This window comes from Schistocerca americana, chromosome X (assembly GCF_021461395.2).
Source record: "Schistocerca americana isolate TAMUIC-IGC-003095 chromosome X, iqSchAmer2.1, whole genome shotgun sequence".
Lineage (NCBI taxonomy): Eukaryota > Metazoa > Arthropoda > Insecta > Orthoptera > Acrididae > Schistocerca > Schistocerca americana.
In genome coordinates, this window is record NC_060130.1 from 601,386,678 (window position 1) to 601,410,635 (window position 23,958).

A 23,958-nucleotide genomic window follows, 5' to 3' on the forward strand; every position below is an offset into this window, starting at 1 on the left:
GATGCTAGCTGAGTCGTTGACCCTTGTCTCACCGCTCCAGACAGTGTTGGCTTCAGTCATTCAGTTTGAGGCTATTGTCAACTGAGATCACTATGGGGATCCAGACAGCACAGTCTGAAGCACAGCCAGCACGTCCCACGAATTCCCCAATCGGTCCACTAATGTGGCCGCCCTGCATACTTCCTGCACTGGGGCTGACCCGTCACTTGTGGTCGAGTTGGAGATCGTTTCAAGTTGTGGCTGGCACCAAAAGACTTTCTGGGGGCCCAGCAGGATGCCTTCTCTGATTCGTCTAGCAAACAGATTTCGGATGCTATCTGCGACTGACGAAATGCCTGAGCCAGATGAAGTCTCTCGCCCTGTCCCAGAGGAAGCCTCTCGGCCCACGACGTCTGGGCAATCACAGAGGGTGGGCTTAATGGTAGCTGGGAGATCCAACATTAGGCATGTAATAACGCCCCTCAGGGATACAGTTGCGAAGGAGGACCAGTGTGCACTCTGTGTGAATACCGCGAGGAATCGCTCCACATGTGGAACAAATGCTTCTGGATGCCATGAAGAGCACAGAATGCTGCCAACAGCAGGTGCTGACTCATGTCGATACTAAAAATGTATGTCGCTTTGGATTCAAAGAGATTCTCCCTGGCTTCGGGTTGTTAGCGGAAGTAGTAAAGACTGTCAGTCTTGCCTGCGAGATGAAGGTGGCACTTACCATCCGTAACATTGGCGACAAAACCGACTGTGGTCTTTTGGTACAGAGCCGAGTGGGGGGCCTGAATCAGAGGCTCAGGCGGTTCTGTGACTGCGTACGCTGCAGATTCCTCGATTCACGCAGCAGGCTGGTGGGTTTGCAGGTTCCGTTAAATGGTGATGGGGCCATCAAGCACAGGTAGCGGTGGCAGTGAGGAGGGGACTGGGAGGTTTCTTACGTTAAAGGTATTGGCAAACTGCAGAAGGGGCTTCAGTTTCAAACGGTTTGATGCTCGTTATTAACTCAGTATTATTTGTTGCTAATCGGTCAAGTGTGTTTTCACAACCATTTACTATTTGCGTGGGCTCATGAACTAACCACTCGAAATAATTTTCAGAAAATGCGCTTAGCACAATTTCGGATGATGTTTTATGCGTACCTCCAGAATTAAGCACGTATTTTCCCCAACATATCGAGGGTAAATTAAATTCACCACCAACTATAATCGTATGAGTCAGGTACAGCATACAGGTTCCCATGTTGATGTAGTTTAAGGCTATTAGAACAGTTTACACAGAAAAATAGGGTTTTATGTCCAAAGACTTTGGGAAAAATATGATGTATTTAAATCTTTAATAAGATCATCCTGCTCTGAGGAAAAGTGCATTGCATTACTTACTGAATGACTCTCATAGTCTCAGCAGGAAAGAGCAAGTCTAGGCAGTACACAGATAAGAGGTCTACTATTATGGTGCAGAGAAGGCTGTTTTGAGTACTGGTGAAGGTATTCTGCAGCCATGTTTATATTGTGCTGATGGGGAGAGAGAGGGATGTCTAGGGATCTTATGACAGATTTGGGTCAATGGGTGCTAGCTAGTACTTTTTTTCAAATCATTCGGTCAATCCTAGTACATGAGATGTAACAGGTATACACCATGACCAAGACATCAACCGAACAAACCTGAATAATGTAGCAATTCAATTCATTAAGTCACTGTATTTCTGATCATGTTCAGCAATGTAGCCAGAATAAAAATACAAAGAAGAGGGAAGATTAAGGTCTAATATATGGTCGATGATGAGGTCATCAGGGATGGATTATATGATCAGGTTAGAGAAGGATAGGAAAAGAATGTGGCAATGTTCTTTTTAAGGAACCATCCCTGAATTTGCATCAAATGATTTTGGGAAATGATGGAAAATGGGAACTTGGATGGACAGATAACGATTTGAACTACTGCCTTCCCAAACATGAGTTCAGTATCTTATCATTTCATCAATTTGTTCTATAAACAATGCCAGAATAGGCTGAACCTCCTGTATGGTAGAATCTCAGACAATTATTTCTAGAAATGATAATTTAATAGGTGATAAAATTATACCAACATATACCTGTTGCAGATAAATGTTACTTTGCACATTGAAACCTTATTGTGATGAGGTTCTCTCAGACAGTGGGAAAAGGCTAAATAGTGTATTTGGGAATTAGTTATTCATCTCATTATTGTTAATTAAACCAGTTCAGTAGACAACTTCACTAACATAGATTTATACTGAATTAGAACAAAAGCATGAGCAAGTAACTATTGCCACAGCAATATATCTCTTACTGTTTTGCTCAACTACCTCCCTTTATACCTCAATTATGAGACTTACTATCAGTTTCCCACTTCAACAGTCTTCTCTACTCAAACCATTTGTTGGTACAACTTTTTTTGACAAGTAGTCCATCTATGGAAGACCAGGCACAGTACCTTTCATGTAACTGCTGAAAATGTTTCATTACACTGACTAATCTTCTTGAGGCACTATAAATTCCTTCTCTTCCTGTCAGGTTTAAATTTTACTCTAATAGATTGGATGCTCAAACACATAATTCTACAACAGCAATAACACTTCTTGCCTTCTGTTAACAGTTTTTCAGTGGAGAGAAATAGCCCACCATATCATATTAGTGAAAACAGTGTCAAAGTGGAACAAGGTATGGTGTGATTTAGGAGGAGTGAAACAGTTAGAACAAACCACATGGGTTTCACATTTAAGAACTTTCTTAAATGAACATCATTTCTTTAATTCATTAAGGAGATTTGAGAGATTTTATTATATATCTCATACACATTACAGTGAAGAAAACCTGCACAATCACATATTCTTTATAATGAATTTTCAGTGAATCCCATTCAAACTGACTAAGTTATACAGCAAATGGTACTGATCTTAAATATATTAATGAAATAATTTTCTAATAATCAGTAAACCATATTCTCAGTAATTGGCTACAGCTACAGAAGGAACAACAAGTGTCACTTTGAGTTTAAAACCTAACTGCTTTGTAGATATCAGTTTTGTAATCAGAAGTGACAAACAAAATAAGTGTCTGTGGCTGCATTCAGCTGGCACAAGTGCCTTTTAACAACAACAGATATATTTAAAAATTGACTAATCATAACAAAGGATTAATTTTTAACTTTTGTACAAAAACAGGGTATTTCAAATAATTTGAATCACAAAGGAAGTACACTTAATCAATTTAAAAATATTAAAACATTTCATGAATGTTTACCTTTGTTGATATTCTGGGCAAGCTACATTAGGAAACAACCATTTATTGGTTATATAATGTATAATTTCAGAAAGAAATATATTTATCATTTTAATTCAGTCTGATCTAGTATATGCATTTATAATTATTAAATTGATATAGTAAATTTTGTGCACAACATATGTGCTTTTTAAAATGCCATGCATCAATTCATCTGCCACATTAGTTGTTTTCTGGAGACTAGGGAGATAACAAGTACTGCAGTTGCACACTTTGACACTCTTAATAAAGTAGCAAGCTGTAAGTGTCAGCCACATTTTATCACATTTCTCTTTACCCACTTACAAATGATTACATGATTGGATTTTAAAATATTTCAATCTTAAATACACTTATTAAAATAATGGATGAGGCCAATACTGTTAAATACTGGTGATGGGAAAGGGGGGGGATTAAGGCTCTGGATAATACATCATACATATTTGAAATACTTCTGTTGAAGCTGTTCTTTGGCAGCATACATAGGCCATTAAGCTGGACAAATTATCTACTGGATTAAGATATCCAGTCTTCATTCCAGCACAGTGTTACTAACTGAAATTTTATTTTTCAATTGTATTCAGTGCTATGACTTTCCTGAAACAAAATCTATTATTCAGTTGACAATTGCTGTGCAAACTACATGTCTCCTCCTGACATAAACCTTCATAGTTCTTCTGTATAATACATCTCAAGCCAGAAAGATCTCTTACTGCAAATGTTAATTTTGTCTTTATTAAATTTCATGTTCAAAGCTCAGCAATAGTGTTCCTCAATTTTACAACCATATGTATAACAAAAATGATTGAGATGAGGCTCTCAAAAAAGTTAGCAGATATTAACCTATTTACAGGTATTCAAACCAAATAAACTCAAGGACATATTTGAAAATATTAAGAGCAGCATGTTAATTTTTGGTATGTATTTAGTGAGAAACTCAATTTTAAAAGTAAATGATAAAAAATGCGAAGCACGTGGTGTTGTGAACAATCAGTACAGTTTTATTCTATCCATTTCACAAATAAGTATCTCTTACTCAAAGTATTTGCATAATGGCAGAACAGCATCACCTGTACTTACAGTAGCATTGGAACTACAGTAGTAAAATAAAATTTTTATGCTGTTAAATGCTGGTCATGATGTAATAGGAGCATCTGCCTAGTGATATTTGTAAAAGTCAATGGTTTTAGACATCCAGTGAACATATTGTCATATCATTTTGTTATATTTTTACATACTCAAAATGATCTAAAATGTGAAACTGTTAATTGTAAATTAAACATTCCTTGCTTTAGAAATGTTTCTCAGACGTTCAGATGCTTACACAAATGGAAAGGATAGCAAAATGAGGTTGCACCAAACTTCCCTTAAGTATTTTGTTAAAAAAGATTTTGATGACCTTGCCTGCATGGTATTTGACAGTCATCTTCTGTAAAAAAAATTGAAAAAATATTTATTTTTTAGTGGTGCATGTTCAGTTTCACTTACAATAATTTAAAAACCTAATTTTGTTAGCTTACAGCATTTTATAAATGCAGAGGAAATATTTAGCAATCATACAGTCTGCACTGTCTCCTGGGAATACTGATTTGACTTGTCTCAAGCAATGTTGAAAATTGTAGGGAGGGAGCTGGAAGTGGATGGTGACCAACATTGTAAGCAGTTTGGTATCCAGTGTTGTAAATAGCTTTTTTGAAAGAGAAACTGTGGAGTTTTAAGGACTATTGCTGTCTTTTGCCTTTCAGGCAGAACTAATGTTCTTCACCAGGCATCACATCAACATTTATCTGACATACTACGGTAGTCACTTGCACGTATCACTTATGTTTACATTGTGACAAATCTGTGAGAATTTTTGGAGCTGTTACTATTTGAGATGAACATAGGTAATATCAGAATTGGTGAAGTCTCAATGCCCATATTGTAGACAAGTAGTTCATTGAGAAACATATTAGTACATAATTCTCAAAATGAGTAATTCCTGAAATTTTTATTATTACAACATGCATTTAATTGCAACAAATAAAATTTATAAGGTGGTGACAGGCAGAAAATATGTTCAGTGAATCGCTAATCTGTGATTATACAAATCTGGCAGTGCTCGTGGTAATATTGGTGATGATGAGTACAATACCATTCACAGCTTACATGAAAGGTGCATTTGCTATGCTAAAAACAACACAGAAATTTGGTTAGTTATCACATTACCTCTACATACAGGTAGTAACATTTTATTTTAGAATAAAAGGAAGTGTTTCAGAAGACAATTAGTTTGTAGATTTAGACTAGCAATGTGTAGCCCTTCTTTGAACCAGATACTATCATGTACATGGAGCAGTAATAGATGAAAACAGGTATAAAAAGTGGCACATGATAGTTTCATTTGAATTGCAACAGAAACTGTGAAACATATCATCTTTGTCATAAAAAATGCAAAATATGAATAGTTGTCTAGAAAATTTCAAGGAATATTATCATTGAGAGAAGACATGCACAGTAGAAAAAATATCAGTAATGGCTGAGTGATGATCCCTCCAAAATCACATAAAATGACCAAATCAATGTCACTGTAGTCCTAACTATAATCATGAGGATGCTATGCTATTTTATAAGCAGGATTTTATCAGGAACTCATGCTGAACACTGCACTGGACGAAAATGAGAACTTCATGGAAACTGCTTTACATCACTTTAGCGAAGAAACATACATAATATTATAGATATGCACCAACAGCAAGTCTTCTTATGCTTCCAGATATGGCAGCACAATATTTTGCAAAACAGGTGCTCTTCTATCTTGCAGTGTCATTGTACTGGTAAAGATCCTATCACTGGTTATATGGTCCTTTGCTTTTTCTATGGCATCATATCTGTCTAAAAGCAGAACTAGCAGGAAGTATTAACTGCATTTATATGCACTTCACTTATAGGCTCACAATACACTCAAATTAACAGTATTAGTTAATATATAGGTCCACAATTATATAATAATAGTTTTGACTAATGCAAAATGATTCCAGCATCTTATTTATGTAGATGACTAAGAATCACTTTCGATAATAACTGTAAGCTGTTACATCTAATGCAAAAGGTTTCTCAGTGCACCCATTGCTTGAATAGTTTGATACAGCAGTCACATAATTGGTTGACAACTGTCTGGAACCATAAATCTTTGATTTGAAATATTATTGCTACAATACTACATCAAGAAACACGAATTTCTTTTTGGCTATTTTAGTATCGAAATTTTAAAGATTCTTTTTTTTGGAGAAGGAAGACCTACACGATTATCAGTCAGTAGACACGAAAAAGATAACACAGTAGTTCCGAGAATGATGCTACCACTGGGGAAAAATGTTCAGATTCATCCTTGATATGAACAGGTAGACAATAGTTCCAAGTGTAAGGTTATTACAGTAATTACAAACAATGATAATAAAGGAAGGAGGAATTTTACACATTCCTGCTTTAAATTAAACTATTATGTACAAAAATGTTAACAAAAGTACAATCTACTCGAGTCTGTAAGTATTTAATACACACAAACATCATTAAATTCCAGACATCTTAATTCCTACAACTCCCCCTCCTGAAAAGGAAACAGAAACCATCCATCTTACCAATAATGTTTTTGGAGGTATTACTCCTGGTTGAATAGTTTCTGAGGTACTGAGGCAGACACAAGCAAGCAATATAGTTCAAGCAAGGGTGTCATCACCAATCAAATAACAGATGAAAAACAGATAACTGCATCAAAATAGCTGGCACATTTTTGATATAGCTGTTTTCATAGACGTTTCACCATTCTGTTATCGAATCCAGTCTGTATCAGTGTCGGAAACCCCAAATTTTCAAATACGTGCCTCTACTTCATTTAAAGTGCAATTGCAGAACTTCAGTTCTTTGAACTGTAACATTCACAAAGTCACTTATATGAGGGAGGAATAGGTAAAATATTGCAGTAATTCCTCAAGAAACAACATCATCCATATTGCAGTCTCACAGCTCGCTAAAGCATATACTGATAATGCAGCTCCAAATGTGCCAAATTCACAAATGAAGCATGCTGCAGACTTTTTTTCTTGTAACTTCAGGCAATTTATAATCACCTACAGTTTCCCCCGCCATCACGCATACGATTGGTCTAATGACACTGCCAGCTTGTTGCCTTTATCAACCCAGTTTCGCAGACGACCGCGAAGTTCCTCCAGAGATTTTGACTTTGCTTTATTTATTCGTTTGTACTTGACATCCTTGGGCTTTGTTACTGATCTGTGGTTGCTCATAACACGATTGTAAGTTGTCATGACTCGGTGGTGTGGAGACTGCGGCGTCGGAGGGCTTTCGTGCAGCCGCTCGAAGCTGCCGTAGAGTGCTTGCAGCCTGCCGCTGCACGCGTCTTCATCTGGAGCATCTTCAGGCCCTGATGCAGCATTGTCAGCTGAGGAGCTGCTGTCAGCAGCCTGTGCCCCCGAAACAGAGGCCGAGGCCGAGGCTGATGGTGATGGTGAGTTCGTCTGCTCTCCCTCTCCATCTTCTTCAACGCTGTATACCTGCAATTGCAAAAGTGCATCTAAAAATCTGTCAGGTATTTTAGAGTAGGTTGCGTAGCAATGTTTAATCACTCAGTAAGAGACACTATTGAGTGCCTATGTATATACGAGGGTGGAACTTAAATAGTGGCAACTATTTATTCAGAACCGATACAATAGAGTTAGATGTTTGCACCTGTTACTGTCCTTCAAAGGCCGGCCGGAGTGGCCGAGCGGTTCTAGGCGCTACAGTCTGGAACCGCACGACCGCTACGGTCGCAAGTTCGAATCCTGCCTCCGGCATGGATGTGTGTGATGTCCTTAGGTTAGTTAGGTTTAAGTAGTTCTAAGTTCTAGGGGACCGATGACCTCAACAGTTAAGTCCCATAGTGCTCAGAGCCATTTTGTCCTTCAAAGTAGTCACCAGCGTTGTGTAGAACACTTTGCCACCGATGTGGAAGGCGTAGTATACCGTTAGCAGAGCCTGTTCTGTTGATGGTTCGAATGGAGCGGTGTAAAGTTTCGGTGATTCTCGTATACGACTGTGATGGTGTTATCCTAACGCATTACGTTCCTCCACGGCAGACCGTCAATGCACAGTATTACTGTTCGTTTTTGGAGCATCACCTGCGACAAGCTTTACGAAAGAAGCGGCGACACTTTCTGCGCAATCCACCCATTATTTTGCACGACAATGTGCGGGCGCATACAGCGGAATCTGTTGATGCTCTGTTCAGTCGATGGGACTGGGAAGTACTGTACATCCACCATACTCCCTGGACGTAAGTCCTTATGACTTTCATTTGATTCCGATGATGAAGGAACCACTTCGTGACATTCGCTTCAGAACTTTTCCAGAGATTCGACAGGCAGTAGGCCGCTCCATTCGCAACATCAACAGAACAGGTTTGCTAACGGTATACTACGGCTTCCAAATCTCTGGCAACGGGTCCTACACAACACTGGTGACTTCTTTGAAGGACAAAAAATGGTTCAAATGGCTCTAAGCACCATGGGACTTAATATCTGAGGTCATCAGTCCCCTAGGCTTAGAAGAGGGGCAGCAGCCTTTTCAGTAGTTGCAGGGGCAACAGTCTGGATGATTGACTGATCTGGCCTTGTAACACTAACACAAATGGCCTTGCTGTGCTGGTACTGCGAACGGCTGAAAGCAAGGGGAAACTACGGCCGCAATTTTTCCCGAGGGCATGCAGCTTTACTGTATGATTAAATGATGATGACGTCCTCTTGGGTAAAATATTCCTGAGGTACAATAGTCCCCCATTCGAATCTCCGGGCCGGGACTACTCAAGAGGACGTTGTTATCAGGAGAAAGAAAACTGGCGCTCTACGGATCGGAGCGTGGAATGTCAGATTCCTTAATCGGGCAGGTAGGTTAGAAAATTTAAAAAGTGAAATGGGTAGGTTAAAGTTAGATATAGTGGGAATTAGTGAAGTTCGGTGGCAGGAGGAACATGACTTTTGGTCAGGTGAATACAGGGTTATAAATACAAAATCAAATAGGGGTAATTCAGGAGTAGGTTTAATAATGAATAAAAAATAGCAGTGCGGGTAAGCTACTACAAACAGCATAGTGAACGCATTATTGTGGCTAAGACACGAAGCCCATGCCTACCACAGTAGTACAAGTTTATATGCCAACTAACTTTGCAGATAATGAAGAAATTGAAGAAATGTATGATGAGATAAAAGAAATTATTCAGGTAGTGAAGGGAGACGAAAATTTAATAGTCATGGGTGACTGGAATTCGACAGTAGGAAAAGGAAGAGAAGGAAACATAGTAGGTGAATATGGCTTGGGGCTAAGAAATGAAAGAGGAAGCCGCCTGGTAGAATTTTGTGCAGAGCATAACTTAATCATAGCTAACACTTGGTTTAAGAATCATGAAAGAAGGTTGTATACATGGAAGAACCCTGGAGATACTAGTTGGTATCAGATAGATTATATAATGGTAAGACAGAGATTTAGGAACCAGATTTTAAATTGTCAGACATTTCCAGGGGCAGATGTGGATTCTGACCACAATCTATTGGTTATGAACTGCAGATTGAAACTGTAGAAACTACAAAAAGGTGGGAATTTAAGGAGATGGGACCTGGATAAACTGAAAGAACCAGAGGTTGTACAGAGTTTCAGGGAGAGCATAAGGGAACAATTGCCAAGAATTAGGGAAAGAAATACATTAGAAGAAGAATGGGTAGCTTTGAGGGATGAAGTAGTGAAGGCAGCAGAGGATCAAGTAGGTAAAAAGACGAGGGCTAGTAGAAGTCCTTGGGTAACAGAAGAAATATTGAATTTAATTGATGAAAGGAGAAAATATAAAAATGCAGTAAATGAAGCAGGCAAAAAGGAATACAAACGTCTCAAAAATGAGATCGACAGGAAGTGCAAAATGGCTAAGCAGGGATGGCTAGAGGACAAATGTAAGGATGTAGAGGCTTGTCTCACTAGGGGTAAGATAGATACTGCCTACAGGAAAATTAAAGAGACCTTTGGAGAAAAGAGAACCACTTGTATGAATATCAAGAGCTCAGATGGCAACCCAGTTCTAAGCAAGGAAGGGAAGGCAGGAAGGTGGAAGGAGTATATAGAGGGTATATACAAGGGTGATGTACTGGAGGACAATATTATGGAAATGGAAGAGGATGTAGATGAACGTGAAATGGGAGATATGATACTGCGTGATGAGTTTAACAGAGCACTGAAAGACCTGAGTCGAAACAAGGCCCCCGGAGTAGACAACATTCCATTAGAACTACTGACAGCCTTGGAAAGCGTTTCAGAAGAAGAGAAATTTGTTAACATCGAGTATAGATTTAAATGTCAGGAAGTTGTTTCTTAAAGTATTTGTATGGAGTGTAGCCATGTATGGAAGTGAAACGTGGACGATAAATAGCTTAGACAAGAAGAGAATAGAAGCTTTCGAAATGTGGTGCTGCAGAAGAATGCTGAAGATTAGATGGGTAGATCACATAACTAATGAGGAGGTACTGAATAGAATTGGGGAGAACAGGAGTTAGTGGCACAACTTGACAAGAAGAAGGGATCGGTTGGTAGGACATGTCCTGAGACATGGAGGGATCACCAATTTAGTATTGGAGAGCAGCGTAGAGGGTAAAAATCGTACAGGGAGACCAAGAGATGAATACACTAAGCAGATTCAGAAGGATGTAGGCTGCAGTAGGTACTGGGAGATGAAGAAGCTTGCACGGGATAGAGTAGCATGGAGAGCTGCATCAAACCAGTCTCAGGACTGAAGACCACAACAACACAACCTAAGGACATCACACACATCCATGCCAGAGGCAGGATTAAAACCTGCGACCGTAGCAGCAGCGCGGTTCCAGACTGAAGCGCCTAGAACCGCTCGGCCATAGCGGCCGGCCTTGAAGGACAGTAACAGGTGCAAACATGTAGCTCTTTTGTATCGATTGTGAATAAATAGTTGCCACTATTTAAGTTCCAACCCTCGTATATCAAATGTTCAAAAGTATCCAGACACCTATTAGTGGACGGTAATATGGGGTGTGTGCAGACTTCCCTTTATGAAAGTTTGGACCCTCCTGGAGGGGGCGGGGGGTCGAGGTCCACATTCAATGATATGTCAATCTCTGTGGAGGAACATCATCCAATTTCTCCTCAACAGCGGTAAGCAGAGAATGTAGTGATGTTGGACGCTATACTCTGGAGCGAAACCGACGCTCTTTCTTGTCCCAATGTTGTTCCATTTGGTTCAGCTCGGGACTCTGGGTAGGCCAGGCAATTTCATGAAAGTTATTGTCCACAAACTATTTCCTCGCAGGTGCTGTCTTATGAGAAGTTGCACTACCCTGCCGATACAAACAAGGGACAAGAACCTGAGCGTGAAGAACACTCTCCTACCGTAACCCCACCTCCCTCCTCCTCCTCCGTTCTTCACTGTTGGCGCAACACATGATAGGTAATGTTTTTCCGGCATTCGCAAAAACGCAAACAATTCCATCGGATTGCGACAGGATATAGCGTGATTCATCATTCCGCATCACTAGTTTCCTGTCGTTTAATGTCTAGTAGAGTTTCCCTTTACATCAGTTTCAAGTGTCACTTAGTACTCACCACAGAAATGGGTGGTTCACAAGGAGCTGATCGACGATTGCACACCAGACATTTTTAACGCCCTACGCTGGTAGAACTTTGGAACTCCAGAGTTATTCCTTCCGCTGATTACATGTGGTTTTTGTTTACGACACTCCGCATTGCCTCGATGATCCCTGTCTGTCAGTACATGAGGTTTGCCGGATCTTGGTTTACCTGTCGTTGTTGACTGGTGTTTCCATTTCAGAATCACAATCACCAACTTGGGTAACTGCAGAAGGGTTGAAATATCCTTGCTGGATATGTTACTCAGGTGACATGCAATGAGTAGTCCGAGCACACTGATCTCCCGATCGACCCATTCGGCAGTTACTGCTTCTCTATTAATAATAATAATAATAATGATGATGAGCGTATGGCATTGGTGGCCGGGAGACCCCTCGCGGGGCGGTTCAGCCGCCGCTCCACAAGTTTTTTAACACCACTACGGTGACTTCCGAGTGAATGAGGATGAAATGATGATGAAAGACACACAACAGCCAGTCATCTCGAGGCAGAGAAAATCCCTGATCCCGCCGGGAATCGAACCCGAGACCCCGTGCACGGGAAGCGAGAACGCTACCGCAAGACCACGAGCCGCGGACGCTCCTTTATTATTAATGCAGTACTCCCCGCCTCTTTATATATTGGTGGGTCCGCCTCTCGTGACATCTATTGTCCAATTCCGCATTACATACGATGTCCCGATACTTGTAATCTGATAGTGTATATGCTATACGGACGCGCAATGTATCTCAACGTACAAAGTTACTAACAACGAACTCTTGGAAAAGCGAAACTTTGTCACATGGTGGTCAGTCAGTCAGTGTAACTGATCATTTTAAATTCTCAGGACTGAGGGTAGATGGAAGTATTTCTTGAAATATAAAGTTCAAGATCTTGTACAGAAACTGAATGCTATTTTCTTCGATATAAGAATGATTCCTGTTTATAACAATGAAACACAAAAGCTAGTTTACTTTGCATGCTTCCTCTCTATTATCCCCCATGGTGTTATATTTTGCGGCAACTCTAAGCACTCGCCAAGAATATTCTTAGCTCAAGAAAGGGCGGTAACGCTAATCTGCTGCTCGCGAACTCTGTGCAGGTGTCTCGGAATTCCAACTCTGCCATCTCTATACATATATTCCTTAATGGATTATTGGCTCAGTCATATAAACTACACACTTGTTCTGTGAATACTAGGGGAAACCTATTAGTAAATGGATAACACTTCCTAACTATTCACCGCAACTTGAACTCTTCTTTTGATGGTCCGTGTCCGGGTAAAACATTACGGGACTGTAGATCCACCTTGATGAAAACACTATTTGTTTTACTTATCCAAACTAATCTCGGCAAAATGCCACTGTCTTCAGGGGGTTCCTTTATTCTAAAACGTGAAAATTAACATCGTTACATTACATAACGAAAATCATTTTTGTATGTCGCACTGTTAGCTTCCAGATACGTGTGCGAATATTCTTACAGTACCTTTTTACTTTTATAATCACTTCATATTTCTGTGTTTGTTGTAGTTTTTGGACATACAGCGTGTCTTCTGCAAAAGACATGAGGAGCTATCATTAACAAATATAAAATAACGAACTTGAAAACGTGTGTGATGAAAATTAAGTCTGCGACTGTGTTGAGACAATTTTGAACGATAACGTTTTATGTCATTTATAGGCGTTATCTGATCAACGTTGCTCCTAAGAGAACGGAACAAGCGTAACTTTCACTTTGACAGCAATTCAGATATTACGCCATGTTTCTTTGTCGTGATGTATCGCGTGTCGCGCGAATTTTGAATGCTGCAGCGGAAATTCTGGTGAGTTCTACGTCATTATACGCTGGGGAATGTGGGAGGTAGAGCGTGCGAATGTGTGCATGCGTGTGAGTAAGTTTTCTTAAAGCAGTGAAGAATGTGTTGTTAACGTTAATTCACCGTGTATGCTACCCCTGTTTCACAACATAGAGAGAGAGCTTCGAAGTGGCATGCGAGCTGTCACTCTTTGGAGCTCTCAGGAGTTTTATATATCTTAATCATAAATTACAGCTTGTTTCGCCTGTATATTGAGTTTGACAGGAGTTGCACGTGAGTTGGTATATTCCTGCATTGCTTAATTTGTTTGGAGTACTATTTTCTGCTCTTAGCTTCTTTTTTGTGTTTTTTTGTTCTGTATGCTGTTGGAATCCCTTGCCCCCTTCATTATGTTTCCAGTTCTGTACTACTATATTGTGTTAGTGTGTCCTGTTTGCTTTTCAGGTGTAGTATGCTATGTTGTGTTGTGTTGTGTTGTGTGTGTCCTCCGCCTCTGTTTTCTCAGTTAGTTGTGCACTGCGTGAGTGGCCACTTTGACTATCTTTCACTTTTATTTTGTCGCTGTGCTTGCTTATGGTGTCTGTTGTGTGTTCATTATCAATAACAATTTATGTGATTATTTTTAGTTTTCATGTGTAGTTTTGAGACTTGAGACTTGTTCTGTTTACCATATGGAGCATGTGTCTAAAACTGGTATGTTTGTATGTTTTTGGGTGATTGGATGTGTTATGGATAACAGTGCTGGTGGCTGTGTTTTCTGTAGAGAGAAAATCCGGTTTGGTTATTGTTGTCGTGTTATTGTGAGGTCCAGGAAATTTTATTTCTTGTTTTATTCAGTTTCCATTGTGAAGTGCGTTTGTAGTGTACTGCGCTGACGTTATTGTGTGGTTCTTCTCCTTTGTGTTTCATCTATTAGAGAAATTTTGTCATCCACATATCACTACCAGTATACTATTTTTTACTCTTCTTGTTTCACAGTGTTCTACATCTACATCCATACTCCGCAAGCCATCTAACGGTGTGTGGCGGAGGGTACCCTGAGTACCTCTATCGGTTCTCCCTTCTATTCCAGTCTCGTATTGTTCGTGGAAAGAAGGATTGTCGGTATGCTTCTGTGTGGGCTCTAATCTCTCTGATTTTATCCACATGGTCTCTTCGCGAGATATACGTAGGAGGGAGCAATATACTGCTTGACTCATCGGTGAAGGTATGTTCTCGAAACTTTAACAAAAGCCCGTACCGAGCTACTGAGCGTCTCTCCTGCAAAGTCTTCCACTGGAGTTTATCATCTCCGTAACGCTTTCGCGGTTAGTAAATGATCCTGTAACGAAGTGCGCTGCTCTCCGTTGGATCTTCTCTATCTCTTCTATCAACCCTATCTGGTACGGATCCCACACTGCTGAGCAGTATTCAAGCAGTGGGCGAACAAGCGCACTGTAACCTACTTCCTTTGATTTCGGATTGCATTTCCTTAGGATTCTTCCAATGAATCTCAGTCTGGCATCTGCTTTACCTACGATCAACTTTATATGATCATTCCATTTTAAATCACTCCTAATGCGTACTCCCAGATAATTTATGGAATTAACTGCTTCCAGTTGCTGACCTGCTATTTTGTAGCTCAACGATAAGGGATCTATCTTTCTATGTATTCGCAGCACATTACACTTGTCTACATTGAGATTCAATTGCCATTCCCTGCACCATGCGTCAATTCGCTGCAGATCCTCTTGCATTTCGGTACAATTTTCCATTGTTACAACCTCTCGATACACCACAGCATCATCTGCAGAAAGCCTCAGTGAACTTCCTATGTCATCCACAAGGTCATTTATGTATATTGTGAATAACAGCGGTCCTATGACACTCCCCTGCGGCACACCTGAAATCACTCTTACTTCGGAAGACTTCTCTCCATTGAGAATGACATGATACGTTCTGTTATCTAGGAACTCTTCAATCCAATCACACAATTGGTCTGATAGTCCATATGCTCTTACTTTGTTCATTAAACGACTGTGGGGAACTGTATCGACCGCCTTGCGGAAGTCAAGAAACACGGCATCTACCTGTGAATCTGTGTCTATGGCCCCCTGAGTCTCGTGGACGAATAGCGCCAGCTGGGTTTCACACGAGCGTCTTTTTCGAAACCCATGCTGATTCTTACAGAGTAGATTTCTGGTCTCCAGAAAAGTCATTATACTCGAACATAATACGTGTTCCAAAATTCTACAACTGATCGACGTTAGAGATATAGGTCTATAGTTCTGCACATCTGTTCGACGTCCCTTCTTGAAAGCGGGGATGACCTGTGCCCTTTTCCAATCCTTTGGAACGCTACGCTCTTCTAGAGACCCACGGTACACCGCTGCAAGAAGGGGCAAGTTCCTTCGCGTATTCTGTGTAAAATCGAACTGGTATCCCATCAGGTCCAGCGGCCTTTCCTCTTTTGAGCGATTTTAATTGTTTCTCTATCCTTCTGTCGTCTATTTCGATATCTACCATTTTGTCATCTATACGACAATCTAGAGAAGGAACTACAGTGCAGTCTTCCTCTGTGGAACAGCTTTGGAGAAAGACGTTTAGTATTTCGGCCTTTAGTCTGTCATCCTCTGTTTCAGTACCAGTGTTGCTGAACATTCTGTTGTCTATATGCTCCAAGAAAATAAAGAGAAAACGGAAATGGTGTGACAGTGGGCCAGTGCATGTATAGTCTCTCCTCTAGGCATCAGGTCGATACCAAACCACTGTGGCCTAATCTTTTTAGCGTTCAGAATTTGCATTTTTTTATTTTGTTGCGGTTAGTGAAAGATGCCAGTTCTTTGACTGGCATTTTGTTTATGGACTTTCATACGAATCCCAGGTTTCGTCACCAGTAAAGATTTGGTTCAAAGACTCTTCACCATTCTTGTAATGCTGTGTGAGGAATATTTGTGCAGCAGCCTACAGCCTGAACAACCAGTAATAATTTGGTAAAGAACTGATCATGAAATTTCATTCATCATGAATATTCGTTCTTGCGCCATTAAAACTGATGTACCGTTTTCGAACTGAAGCTTCGTTCGACACGTCCATAAACTTCTGATATCTCTCTGTAAAGTCGGCCTGAGTGGCCGAGCGGTTCTAGGCGGTACAGTCTGGAACCGCGCGACCGCTACGGTCGCAGGTTCGAGTCCTGCCTCAGGCATTGGTGTGTGTGATGTCTTTAGCTTGGTTAGGTTTAAGCAGTTCTAAGTTATAGGGGACTGATGACCTGAGATGTTAAGTCCCGTAGTGCTCAGAGCCATTTGAGCCATCTCTCTGTAAATTTCGAAAGGGCACGCTTTTTTCGCATTCAGAAACCGTGTTAAAGTACTAACTTCACATTTGGCTGGATCGCTAGTTTTTTACACTTTTAAAATCGCACAAATAAACAGTGACTGACTGTTCCTGTTCGCTTCATAGTGGCACCAACGATTAGGAAGGTCAATGACACAGAGGCAGGGGTGGGAGGATAGTTGCGTGGCTTGTCATAGCAAAATGATCTTTACTCTTAGACTGACCCCCGTACGTAAGTACATACGTAGATTCAGTCCCTTGTTTGATCCTGGCGACACGTGTCAGCGAATTGAGCACCGCCCGGTAATCACGCACCTCGCGTCCTGTAGCGATAAATCATCTTTCTCCTGGCCTGTCATTCTGGTTAGTTATTCTCGATTTGGCTATGTTAGTGGCAGAGGGTGACCGAAGGACCTTCCCGCTCCATCCCCCCTTCCCCTTCCGGGAAGGAATTTGTAAACCTTATCTGTCTGCGTCTCGTGTTAGCCCATGTCAATGTTTGAGAAAATTTTCGAAATTTTTGTGAATCGCGTAACTTAGGCGGAACTTGGGTATCAGCATGGAATTAACCGAGTAGTATGTGGGAAACCGCCTACAAACCACATCCAGGCTGGCCGGCACACCCGCCCTCGTCGTTAATCCACCGGGCGGGTTCGATTCGGGCCCTTCGCGCCTCCCTGAATCCTGGAAGCGGCGAGATAACGCGCGCGCATTCCGGGCGTGTCGCCAAATGGTGGTAAACCAGTAAACACCTGATTCCTTAAAGAATCGAACTCCCATGTATAAGAAGGATTGAACTGTCTGATTACAAATGAGTCAATGTGTTAAATATTTACAATGTTGCGTAAAGTTCGTTGGAGGTCGTTAAGTGCTCTCATTGTAAGACACTGGATGAATCTAGTCTGGCTAATTCGTGCTGCATAAAAAAGTAGCTAGTTTTTCACGCATCTCAATGTTCATGGCATCATATCTCATGAACTATGTGTCGTAAAACAATACAATTTTGCAGGTACATCCAGTGATATTTACATACACTTAAGTGACAAAAGTCATGGATACCTCCTAATACGGAGCTCCTTTTGTCTAGTGTAGTACAGCAGCTCGACACGGCATGGAGTCAATATGTCGCTGGAAGTACCCTGCTGAAATATTGAGCCATGCTGCCCCTATAGCCGTCCATAATTGCGAAAGTGTTGCTGGTGTAGGTTTTGTCCACGCACTGCCTTCTATGGAATTCACATCGGGCGATCTACGTGGCCAAATCATTGGCTCGAATTGTCCAGGATGTTCTTCAGACCAATTGCAAACAATTGTGGTCAAGTGACATTACATCGTTGTTTGCCGAACAAGAAGTACATGAACGGCTCCAAATGGTCTCCAAGTAGCCGAACATATCTATTTCCGGTCAATGATCGGTTCAGTTGGTCAGAAGACCCAGTTGGTTCCAAGTAAACACAACCCACAACGTTATGGAGCCATAACCAGCTTACGCCACGCCTTGTTGACAACTTGGGTCCATGGCTCCGTGCGGTCTGCGCCACACTCCAACCCTACCATCAGCTCTTACCAACTGAAATCGGGACTCCTCTGGCAAGGCCACTGTTTTCCGGTCGTATAGGGTTCAACCGACATGACCACGAGCCCAGGAGAGGCGCTGGAGGCTATGTGGGGGGTGTGAGCGAGAAAAAGTTTCATAAATGTTTAGAATTGTGTGTAACGTTTGATGGAAGTCGTGAAGTGGTCTCATTCCCGAATACTGTATGAATGAAGTCCTGGTGTTTGCACGCCGTTAGTTGCGCTGCCTCTAGACAAACTGTTTCTAATTGCAATACTTGTCGTATTGCGTTAAAGTTGTAAAATAAGATTATGTTTCTTCCTGAGTATACAGGGTGTATCAAAAAGAATTATCCGATTTAAAAAAGTCATAACTATTTTGTTATGTGAGATATGTGCTTGAACTATGTACTTTTGGAAAAAGCAAACTTTCGAGTTTTACATGGTTCCTGCTAGGTAGCAGCAGTGTGCGCCCACTTCCGTTCTAGTAAAAATGGTGTCGGGACAACAGAAAGCGTTTTGTGTTCTACGTTTTGCACAGTAATAACTGTTCAGCCTGGCTTTCGTACTAGGTATGGTGTGAATCTTCCTGCAGCACAGAGCATTAGACGATGGCATGAACAATTCCGAGAGACAGGTTATTTCTGTAAAGGCAAACCGCTGGACCGTCCCCGAGTGTCTGACGCAGATGTCGAACGCATCCGCCATAGTTTCACGAGGAGTCCGCAGAAATCCGTTCGCGTGGAGCTAGACTGCTCAACATGCCCCCGATGTCCGTCTGGCGTGTATTGTGTTGACGTTTACGTATGAAACCATTCAAAATTCAGCTACTGCAAGCTCCTCGTGAAGGTGACGAACAACGTGTGGGGTTCTATAATTCGTTCTTGTTAAGGTGGAGGATGAAAGTTTTCTTCCACTCTAAGTATTTAGTGACGAGGCAACATTCCATTTAAATGGAAAGGTGGACCGATATAATGTGAGAATATGGGGCACGGAACAATCACATTAAGTTGTACAACATGAGAGGGACTCTCCAAAATGTAATGTGTTTTGCGCAGTTTCACGGGAAAAGGCGTATGGTCCATTTTTCTTGGCCGAGAACACTATTACAGGAAGCACATATCTCGATATGCTTGAGAACTTTCTTTTCTCACAGTTGGAGACTGATTCGAACGACTTCGTTTACCAGCAGGATGGGGCACCGCCACACTGGCGTCAGGAAGTGCGAGAATTTTTAAATCAAAGGATTACTAAACGACGGATCGGTCGCACTGGACCAAATGACTCAGCCTTACATTACTGGCCTCCAAGGTCACAGGACCGGACTGAATGTGATTATTGCTTGTGTGTGTGTGTGTGTGTGTGTGTGTGTGTGTGTGTGTGTGTGTGTGTGTGGGTGGGTGGGTATCAAAGCCTCTGTTTATGTGCCTCCGTTACCAACAACAATGAAAGACCTGAGATATCGCGTAACAGCAGCTGTGGAAGCTGTAGCTCAAGACATGCTCGCTGCAGTGTGGGAGCAATTTGAATACCGCATTAACATATGCCGTGCATCTCGAGGGGGACATGTTGAACACCTATGAAAAGGTATGAAAAAAATCTTTGAGTTTCCCCGTCATCAAAAAATAAAATTCGTTGTATACGTTTGTTAGTTTGAGAAACAGAGACGTGCAAAAACGAATGATTCTTATTGGTACACCTTGAATTATTGCATCACATTAAATTTTTAAAATCCGCCAACAGTTTCACGAAATATGGAAAATCAAAATTTTTTCACTCTGGAAGCCGTTAGATAGGCAACCTGCAGCTGTTAGAGTGTTCCGGGATATCGGCTTAGTAATATAGATGACGAGGCTATTTTATTAGCTGCGCAGAGGGCACTCACAGTCTCGAGGATCTCCGGGCGGCGCAGGAAGCCGTTGGAGCGGCGCAGCGACGGGTACTTGGGCTGCTCGAGGGCGTCGGAGACGCTGCGCACGACGGCGACGGCGCCGCCGCTGCGGCCGGCGTAGCGGCCGTGGTGCCACGCGTGGCCGGCGCCGACCTGCCCGTGGCCGTGGCCGTGCGCGTGCGCAGACGGCCCGTGGCCGTGGCCGTGGCCGTGGCCGTGCGCGGAGCTCGTCTCGCCGTCGCCCTCCTCCATGATGACGGCGCTGTCACTGTCGTTGAGCGAATCCAGGTTCGTCGAAGCCTCCCCTGGCGGGGGTGACTCGCAGCAGTCCAGCCCGGCGTCTGCCAGTCGGGAGCGCAGCACCTGCAACATACCAGACTGCGCTTTGCATCTCACTGTTCCAACTAATTCACGGTTTACCATTAGGAAGTATTCAAACACACCACTCTCTCTCTCTCTCTCTCTCTCTCTCTCTCTCTCCACACACACACACACACACACACACACACAGTGCACCAACACACACCCTCCCTCCATCATCACCCCAGCGCCCTACTCAACGCACACCACCTACAGCTGCCATGATCCCTCATAGTCAGCGATAAGGCATGTGAGCAAGAACACGTGCAGTGTGCTACAATATACAGAGTGAGGCGAAATACACATCGGACTAAAAAAAGTGGTAATAAACGTTGTTCACCTCGAAGAGGGTCATCAATTAATATAACGCTCGGCCCTATGCACCACCTCCAGGGGTGGGAGTGGGGTTGACTTTGGAATGTTAAACAGGAACTCCTATTTTTTATTGCAGACTTGGATTCTCCGTGAAAAAATATGTAACCTTCAAACAGTTCAAATGGCTCCGAGCACTATGTGAGATCATCAGTCATCTGGCCATTAAAATTGTTACACCAAGAAGACATGCATATGGTAAACGGGTATTCATCGGACAAATACATTATACTAGAACTGACATGTGATTACATTTTCACGCAATTTGGGTGCATAGATCCTGAGAAATCAGTACCCGGAACAACCACCTCTGGCCGTAATAACGGCCTTGATAAGCCTGGGCATTGAGTCAAACAGAGCTTGGATAGCTGCCCATGCAGCTTCAACACGATACCACAGTTCATCAAGAGTAGTGACTCGCGTATTGTGACGAGCCAGTTGCTCGGCCAGCATTGGCCAGACATTTTCAGTTGGTGAGAGATCTGTAGAATGTGCTGGCCAGGACAGCAGTCGAACATTTTCTGTATCCAGAAAGGCCCCCAAAGGGCCTGCAACATGTGGTTGTGCATTATCCTGCTGAAATGTAGGGTTTCACAGGGATCGGATGAAGGGTAGAGCCACGGGTCGTAACACATCTGAAATGTAACGTCCACTGTTCAAAGTGCCATCAATGCGAACAAGAGGTGACCGAGACGTGTAACCAATGGCACCCCATACCATCACGCCGGGTGATACGCCAGTATGGCGATGACGAATACACGCTTCCAATGTGCGTTCTCCTCGATGTTGCCAAACACGGATGCGACCATCATGATGCTGTAAACGGAACCTGGATTCATCCGAAAAAATGACGTTTTGCCATTCGTGCACCCAGGTTCGTCGTTGAGTAGACCATCGCAGGCACTCCTGTCTGTGATGCAGCGTCAAGGGTAACCGCAACCATGGTCTCAGAGCTGATAGTCCATGCTGCTGCAAACGTCGTCGAACTGTTCGTGCACATGGTTGTTGTCTTGCAAACGTCGCCATCTGTTGACTCAGGGATCGAGACGTGGCTGCACTATCCGTTACAGCCGTGCGGATAAGATGCCTGTCATCTCCACTGCTAGTGATACGAGGCCGTTGGGATCCAGCACGGCGTTCCGTATTACCCACCGATTCCATATTCTGCTAACAGTCATTGGATCTCGATCAACGCGAGCAGCAATGTCGCCGTACGATAAACCGCAGTCGCGATAGTTTACAATCCGACCTTTATCGAAGTGTGAAACGTGATGGTACGCGTTTCTCCTCCTTACACGAGGCATTACAACAACGTTTCACCAGGTTGAAATGGTTCAAATGGCTCTGAGCACTATGGGACTCAACTGCTGAGGTCATTAGTCCCCTAGAACTTAGAACTAGTTAAACCTAACTAACCTAAGGACATCACAAAGATCCATGCCCGAGGCAGGATTCGAACCTGCGACCGTAGCGGACGGTTCCAGACTGCAGCGCCTTTAACCGCAGGGCCACTTCGGCCGGCGTTTCACCAGGCAACGCCGGTCAACTGCTGTTTGTGTATGAGAAATCGGTTGGAAACTTTCCTCATGTCAGTACGTTGTTGGTGTCGCCACCGGCGCCAACCTTGTGTGAATGCTCTGAAGAGCTAATCAATTGTATATCACAACATCGTCTTCTTGTCGGTTAAATTTCGCGTCTGTAGCACGTCCTCTTCGTGGTGTAGCAATTTTAATCCCAGTAGTCTACTTAAACCTAACAGAACACAGCATGTTGTTATCAATGGAGAGACGTCTACAGACGTTAAAGTAACCTCTGGCGTGCCACAGGGGAGTGTTATGGGACCATTGCTTTTCACAATATATATAAATGACTTAGTAGATAGTGTCGGAAGTTCCATGCGGCTTTTCGCGGATGATGCTGTAGTATACAGAGAAGTTGCTGCATTAGAAAATTGTAGCGAAATACAGGAAGATCTGCAGCGGATAGGCACTTGGTGCAGGGAGTGGCAACTGACCCTTAACATAGACAAATGTAATGTACTGCGAATACATAGAAAGAAGGATCCTTTATTGTATGATTATATGATAGCGGAACAAACACTGGTAGCAGTTACTTCTGTAAAATATCTGGGAGTATGCGTACGGAACGATTTGAAGTGGAATGATCATATAAAACTAATTGTTGGTAAGGCGGGTACCAGGTTGAGATTCATTGGGTGAGTGCTTAGAAAATGTAGTCCATCAACAAAGGAGGTGGCTTACAAAACACTCGTTCGACCTATACTTGAGTATTGCTCATCAGTGTGGGATCCGTACCAGGTCGGGTTGACGGAGGAGATAGAAAAGATCCAAAGAAGAGCGGCGCGTTTCGTCACTGGGTTATTTGGTAACCGTGATAGCGTTACGGAGATGTTTAATTAACTCAAGTGGCAGACTCTGCAAGAGAGGCGCTCTGCATCGCGGTGTAGCTTGCTCGCCAGGTTTCGAGAGGGTGCGTTTCTGGATGAGGTATCGAATATATTGCTTCCCCCTACTTATACTTCCCGAGGAGATCACGAATGTAAAATTAGAGAGATTAGAGCGCGCACGGAGGCTTTCAGACAGTCGTTCTTCCCGCGAACCATACGCGACTGGAACAGGAAAGGGAGGTAATGACAGTGGCACGTAAAGTGCCCTCCGCCACACACCGTTGGGTGGCTT

The 23,958-nt window shown here is 42.5% G+C and overlaps 1 protein-coding gene across 1 annotated transcript in view; it reads right to left on the reverse strand.

The window, feature by feature from the left end:
* Positions 1-2,771: 2,771 nt before the first annotated feature.
* LOC124555689 (homeotic protein female sterile) overlaps positions 2,772-23,958 on the reverse strand; it is a 575,063-nt gene continuing 553,876 nt past the window's right edge. The window contains exons 6-7 of the mRNA XM_047129691.1: positions 20,522-20,890; positions 2,772-7,825 (exon numbers count right to left, since the gene is read on the reverse strand). Coding sequence (XP_046985647.1) covers positions 7,400-7,825; positions 20,522-20,890 — 795 coding nt within the window. The 3' untranslated portion in view covers positions 2,772-7,399. The remainder of the gene's footprint in view (positions 7,826-20,521; positions 20,891-23,958) is intronic.